The 7,384-nt window shown below is 34.8% G+C and overlaps 1 protein-coding gene across 2 annotated transcripts; it reads right to left on the bottom strand.

Annotated features, from left to right (window-relative positions):
- Positions 1-4,765: 4,765 nt before the first annotated feature.
- On the bottom strand, positions 4,766-7,094 carry LOC145075036 (uncharacterized protein At4g26485-like). Of its 2 annotated transcripts, none has more exons than XM_079021326.1 (4): positions 6,757-7,094; positions 6,347-6,534; positions 5,862-6,066; positions 4,766-5,739 (listed from the first exon to the last, which is right to left on the bottom strand). In XM_079021326.1, the coding sequence occupies exons 1-4, from the start codon at positions 6,771-6,773 to the stop codon at positions 5,031-5,033; spliced, it is 1,119 nt and encodes a 372-aa protein (XP_078877452.1). In that variant the 5' UTR covers positions 6,774-7,094; the 3' UTR covers positions 4,766-5,030. The 2 variants fall into 2 exon arrangements, with proteins under 2 accessions (XP_078877452.1, XP_078877453.1); XM_079021327.1 differs by having other exon boundaries at positions 6,805-7,093.
- Positions 7,095-7,384: the final 290 nt, after the last annotated feature.

Consider the following 7,384-nt stretch of genomic DNA (forward strand, 5'->3'; position numbering starts at 1 on the left):
TTAATGAATAGTAAATACATATAAGTCGAAGTTTATCTGTTCCTTTCATCCTAAGAGGGTAAAAGCGATATCAGGGCCCCTCGATGATTTAATTTGACTTATGTGTCGGGCCTGGTCAGGACTGAATTGATGTGTTCAATTAAGTTCTACGTCAAATGAATCTGAGATCGAGAAACCAATTGTTGGACAATAAGTATGACAATATTCCATGTAATTGTCTGCACGGTATCTAGAACAGAGGATTATACGATCTCTTATCTAAAGGACAGGATACTGATATGATCAGAGTTTGACAACGTCTTTGAGAGCTACAATTGCTAATCGGATTGTGTTTGCATTTATAGTTACTAGACTTATCCAAGTAGGAGACTGTTGGATTAGTGTCTAAGCCTGTAACTATATTTGGTAAGTACTTGACCCGGTTATGCATGGTCCTTTTGGATTGCCTTCACCATAGCAACTTGACAGGGTGATCTATAAAGAGAGAAGAGATATTATTATATTAATATGTTATGAGAATAATATATTAAAGGAATAATAATATTATTTTATTAATGTGAGTCATAAATTAATTAGGAATTAATTTGGTGACTTAAAGAGGTTAATTGAATAAAGGGGCATAAACTGTCAAATGTGTGATAGTTGTGTTTTTGGGCTATGAATCCATATGGATATTAGGGTGGACGAATTTTATGGTTGGCTATCTTAAATTAGTCCAAGCCTCATATCTAGAAGGATCTTTGGATTGCTTAGGGCCTAAGTTATTCAATTAGGATTAAGGGTAAAACCCTAGTAGCTCATAGTATAAATAGACCCCATGTGTGAGGGAAATCGGCCACTCTTGCAAGAAAGAAACCCTAGAGCCGATTTCCTAACCTCTCCTCTCTCTCCAAATCATCCTCTTGCTAGTTGGTGTTTATAAGCCATTAGAGGAGTGACAATTGTGACTCTAAGCTCCAAGAACAAGAAGATTCAAGCAAGTAACTTAATGTATTCTTCTAGATCTGATTTCATATGTTATGATTCAACTAGTTACACTAGATCTAGAATTATAAGCCTTGGAAACATTGCATGTTCAATTAGAGAGACCTAGATCCAAGCATTAGGGTTTGTATGTGCACATAAGAAAGTTCTTATGGCTCAAACCTATCATTATTGGTATCAGTTTGAAGGTAACAAGTTGTTACCTTGACCTTCCCTCTTTCTAGATCTCTTTATGTTTAAGATTAGGGCTTTTCTAGCATGTATATTAGCCATTTTTGGGTATGGGCTAGGATATGAAGTTGCAACTTCAGATATGAGCTTATCTTGGTCTCTATAGTTATAAAGTCTCCAGCTTTAGCAAGTATGAACCTTCCTTTTTGAGTTAAACCCCATTATAAGCTTGGATTTGACATTTTAAGCCTTTAGAGCCTTGTATGCCCGTAAAGTTTGCAACTTTACGTGATAAACATTCCTTGGGAAGCTTGATCTGCAATATGGAGCTTTGGAGTGGCTTAAAAAACATCTGAATGGAGAAAGGACTGAAGGGACTCGACGAGTTGCATGGCCAACTCGGCGAGTCCGATGAATATTGTCGTGCAAGGATTTCTGCATGGACTTGGTGAGTCAATAGGATGACTCATCGAGTCATCTAGGGTTTTCCGGACATTTAGACATGCATGAACTCGACGAGTCACGGGGAAACTCGACGATTCAACAGGGGATTTCATGACTTCTCGAGTTCATGAAGGACTCGACATGTCGGTGAACTACACTTGATGAGTCGGGTCAACATGGACTGTTGACCTTGACCATTGACTTGGACTTTGACCAAGGGTGGACTAGTTAACTTCTGGGGTATTTTGGTAGATTAGAAATTTATGGAAATGGTCTTATGGTAAATATAGGTGGTGGAGTTCGTGGCCGTGGTTCGAGAGTTTGAGATTATCACTTCAATTTGACAGTTGATAGGTGAGTTATCCTCACTATACTAAGGGGTCTAAGGCACCAATGTCGGCCCATTGGATATGATATCCTAGCACGTGTATTATGTTGAGTATGAGTTAGTTATGCTGGTAGTTGCTATGCCATTTGGTAGATCTATAGGACTACCTGTGTTATTACCTGATTATTTGTATGTGCATTAGTTATGTTATATGTCGACATATTATGTGGGTTGGGTTGAGGTTATACTGCTCCGTGCGGTAGCCAACAAACCCTAGAGTACTCCAGATATGAGCTGAGGGCCGGGCGGGACATGTCAGACTCATACTGAGGACTCGAGAGCATTCCAGATACGAGTTGAGGGCCAGGTAGGGCATGCCAGACTCATACTGTGGGTTCGGGAGCATTCCAGATACAAGCTGAAGGTCGGGTAGGGCATACCAAACTCGTACTATGCGCTCGGTGGCAATCCAGATGTGAGTTGTGGGCCCGAAAGGCAATCCAGACTCACACTGTGGGCCTATGGGTAATCCATTCTGTAAAGCTGTGGACCCAGTACATGCTGTTATTTGTATATGTGTTATTTGTAGTGTATCGGTATTTTGTGGGAACTCACTAAGCTTCAGGCTTACAGTTTCAGTTTTTGTTTCAGGTACATCAGATGATCACGGAAAGGCAAATGCGTGATCGTATAGCTCCTCATGTTTATGACTTTGTTTCTGGGATACTCTGATATTATATAGGGTGCTGCTAAGAAGACACCCCTTAGACACCCTATAATCATTTCTATAAAAAGTCAACCTATAATCAACTATTTGTAATAAGTTTTTTCGGAAAACAATGCAATTTCAACCAATAAAAATATTTCAAACATTAATTAGGGTTGTCTAAATGATAAAATAGGGTGTCTTTTTAGCCAACCCCTATATATATATATATATATATATATATATATATATATATATATATATATATATATATATATATATATATATATATATATATATATATATATATATATAAAATTTTGATTTAAGAATAGAAGGGAGCCTTTTTTTATGATATTAAGGGGGTTTTTTTATGATTTATTCATGTACCAAAATTATGTTTGGATCAAAAGTTAAAATAGGTCAATATTATTTTTTTGGTCGTAATAACAACGGCAAGTACACTGTAGTTGAGGGCTTTGTGCAAAGATAAAAAATGAGCTTCTAAAATTTAGGATTAGCAACACAGAAAAAATTAAGGATGGATAGTCACAGGTTATCGGCAAATTCATGACAGAGTAACGACAGACAATGACAATTTCCCGACGAATTATTGATGGAACCGTGACGAATTGAAAATTTGAGCCTCATGACAACACAATGCCCTATGTTGTCGTACACCGCTCAGGCCTGACTTGGTAATAACCTCAAAGTATCATTAAATAAAAAATCTAACCATTTCTTTTGACCATATTCTATATTTAGCCAAAAATAAAGAATTTTCATTTTTAACCAAAAAATCTAACCATTTCTTTTGACCATATTCTATATTTAGCCAAAAATAAAGAATTTTCATTTTTAACCAGAGAAATCACATATAAGGCAAACGAGCATGCATTTTTATCAAACCATCCATTTTTTGTTGGTGATTTGTTATCATCAATGTTATTTAAATGTAATAAGATTAATTTGTTGATCAAAAGTGATACTTATAATATTAAACAAGTAAGGAAGGTATGAATACACTTGGTTAAATTTGATCAAGTTTCAAAGTACATTGTCATTTAGGGGTGAAACCTTTGAATGAACGGGGGTTCGGGGGCAACGCCCCTGGGAGTGGGGTCCAAAGGGCAAAGCCCCTGGCTGTGGTCGAGCTGCTAAGCCAGCACGAAATTTTTTTATATAGGTTATGTTACTATATAAAAAATGCATCAGAAATCCGGTTTTTTGAAAATTGACCCATTTTTTATTTTTATCCAAATACTCGTTTTTATGACTGTTTTTTGATGGTTTGTGACAATTTGAAATTGTCATATGACAGTTTTTAGACAGAAATCTTAAAATCAGTTTTGGTCTCGTTTTCTAGTACATACGAAAACATCATCAAAACACTTTCTGTTCTTGTCTTTCCGAGTCTTATCCGATTAAAAAAAATTGGGAGTGCCACCCAAATACTTTAATCTAAAAGTGTTCAACACGATTCTTAGAATTTTTAAGTCTTTCTATACCTTAAATTTCTAACATAGTTCCATCAAGCTAAATGTGGTTTCAGTCTTTCACATTGTATATAAAAAAAAATAGATTTTAGCCATTTTCTCATAATACGAAATTGCAAATGAGTCCATATGCGTTCTCCTGTTTACCCATTTCGATTTAATGTTTTTTGTAGGCTAATATCTATGATTGTCCGATCGCAAATAGCCATATGTGATTTTGTCCTCTTTTTTTTTCATAATTCAGATAAAATAACCACCAATAACTACTAGGTTTCAACTGATATTATTTAAAAAAAAAAAAAACAAAAAAAAAACCCTACAATATTTGTTAATAGGAAACCCGTCTTCTATATCAGGTAAAATTTCTAAGACATGAATATAAAAATGAGGAATACTTTTTAGGTTTTAAACATATTAGACAAACAAACCACCAAACTAAAGAGAGGCCATGATTTTTGCTAACCACTCGATGAAACCACCGACGCATTAGCATCATGTGGTCTCTTGGTTAAATTTTAAAAAACTTTAATCTTAAGTATTTTATAAACATTAATTAAAATAAATAGCTACATTTGTCATTTTCCTCAAATTAAATACTTAAGTGGCTAGATATTTTGAGTTATATGATACCCTCAATAATTTCAAAAGTAAAACTTATTACCTTGTCTCCTAATAGGTAAAAGGATAACAAGTTTTGAACCCGTACAATCAAACATGGCCAATTATTTCATTTTCTTAATCACAATCACAATCATCATCTTCCATTATTTACATCACCATGACCATGTAACTATCATTATCTTCAACCCCATTTTTCCATCAATATGATCATAATCACGAACATAACCCTTCATTAATTTCTCATACCCCAATATCACCATGGATTATCATAGTCATGTTCTTAGTAGTAATCACAAAAGTACTCCTCCTCATCGTTGTTGTCCTCGTCATCGTCGTCGTCGTCGTCGTCATCATCATCATCATCATCATCATCATCATCATCATCATCATCATCATCATCGTCCTTCTCATCAGTTTCATCATCAACATATTCATAATCCTCGACATAGCCCTCCTCCTCCTCCTCATCATCATCATCATCATCATCATCATCATCATCATCGTAATCATTGTTATCGTCATCCTCATCAGTTTCATCATCAACATATTCATAATCCTCGGCATAGCCCTCCTCCTCCTCCTCATCATCATCATCAACATCATCCTTTAAACAAAGCCCATCGAACATACGAACAAAACGATCATCATGTAAAACACTCTTCATCTCTAATACACAACCCATATCATCATTCTTCGAATCAACCTTTGGTAAATCATGAGTTTCAACAAACTTAAAAGTAAAAGCATCTCCAATAGGAAAAGTCTTGTTAGTTTGAACATCTCCTCCTCTTTTGTTATGATAACCCTGATACTTACTCTTATCAAACAACACTTTCTCCTTCAACTCCAATCCAGCTTCAACAGCTAGCGAAACAATATCCCATCTATCATACGGAGGATCATCTCTATGCCTTATATGCACTTCACCCCCTTCACTCAACATCTTGCTTGCACTTCTAAAGTAAGCTCCCACCAACTCCCTATGCATCCTATCATCATCATCATATGTACAGTACAACACATTCATGCACACCGGTACAAACATCAATGCATGAGATCACACGTACTTTAATTTAATTTAATTAATTAATTAATTAATTAAACATCTTACTGGATTAATATAGGGCTACTTTCGGATAAGTAATCATAATGACCAGCATGAGGGAAGTTGAAGATGATGATGTCGAATTTTGTGTTTTCGAAAAATGGGCTAGTGTCCATATTGTAGACATCGACTCCGACCAATAATAAGCACCCTAATCTCTCAAGTTCTTGAAGGTGTGGTATACTCGTCCAATGCTTTTTAAATAACGAATCTAATAAAAATGATTAGTAATTAGTTATTTAACCCATAAGATTAATTTGTAATTAAATCAGATTATATTAATTAGGGACCCAATTAACCAAAAGCAACAAATGGGAAGTGACATTTGGACACGAAGGTATACAGAACAAAACATATAACACAGTTGCTCAATTCATATCATTGGATCAAATAATTATTTTAGCAACAAAATGTCCCATTAGACAAGAAAGATAATATATTAAATTAATAATGATAAATTAATATAATATATTATTACGTATAGTTTTTACCTTGATCAAGATACGAAGTGGCAACCATGTTTTTAGCAGTGCCAAAAGCTCGAGCTAAACATGCGGAAAATGAGAAATCACCATCACCCACAAGTAATATCTTCTGGGAACTGTTGTAACAATCGATCCATCTTGACCATCTTGTTTTTCTATCTGATTTCTTCATGTAGTACTCCATAGCAACCAAACTGATACAAAAGCATTTTGTTAATCAATTTTTGATGTAATATCATATGATCATACTTATTTGTTAACGATCGATGCTGATAAGAAGATGCTAAGACACAGTATTATTCATGATTCCTTCGCTGTTAAAATTAATCGGAAGTAAAGTAAACCCTAAAAAATTACACACTTCTTTAGCTATATAAGGTCTTATATTCATATCGATCTATGATGAATAGCATTACCCTTTAGCATTTAGCATTTAGCATTTAGCGATATCGATTTGAGAATACCGTGTGCGAGCAGTGAGTGACTGAGTGACTGATCTGAGAGCGGTGGTAGATTGTGGTGACTGATGGACAGTGGTGGTGGGCGGGGGCTTTTTCCTTAGCGCCGGTGGAAAATCTCCGATTTCAACTTTCTTTCTGCAACTTTACTTTCGTTTCAACTGTATGCAATTTTTTGCTTTCTGCACAAGCACTACGGATTTAACAAACTAGAGAGAGAAAATTTGAGAGAGAAGGTAGAGACAAAAAGGAGAGAATTGTGTAGTATTCCATTATATTATCAAAAGATATGGACAAAGTCACAAAACAGAAAATGTTACTACTAAATAAGAGAAGCTAGGGATAATTTAGTCTCTTAGAAAGAGATATTTTTTCCTCTAAAAAGTTTTAAACATATACGCAAGTACAGGTAATCTACCCTAATAAATAAGAATGATTTTGCCACATGTCTTTCTCTCATTCAATTTGCCACATGTCATTTTGTCATAATTTAGAGATATATTTATTTTCCACTTGTCATTTATTTTATTTTCCATTTATAATATATTATTAATTAGTTTCCATAAATTAAACCTACCATAATGAT

This window comes from Lactuca serriola, chromosome 9 (genome assembly GCF_051521515.1).
Source record: "Lactuca serriola cultivar US96UC23 chromosome 9, Lser_US96UC23_V15, whole genome shotgun sequence".
Classification (NCBI taxonomy): domain Eukaryota; kingdom Viridiplantae; phylum Streptophyta; class Magnoliopsida; order Asterales; family Asteraceae; genus Lactuca; species Lactuca serriola.

What these genes read in the sequence shown, in the direction of transcription:
- LOC145075036 (XM_079021326.1), bottom strand. An exon ending in CACTTCGTATCTTGATCAAG is followed by an intron (nt 6,067 to 6,346) that starts GTAAAAACTATA and finishes CATTTTTATTAG; the next exon opens with ATTCGTTATTTAAAAAGCAT. An exon ending in AGTAGCCCTATATTAATCCA is followed by an intron (nt 5,740 to 5,861) that starts GTAAGATGTTTA and finishes TGATGATGATAG; the next exon opens with GATGCATAGGGAGTTGGTGG.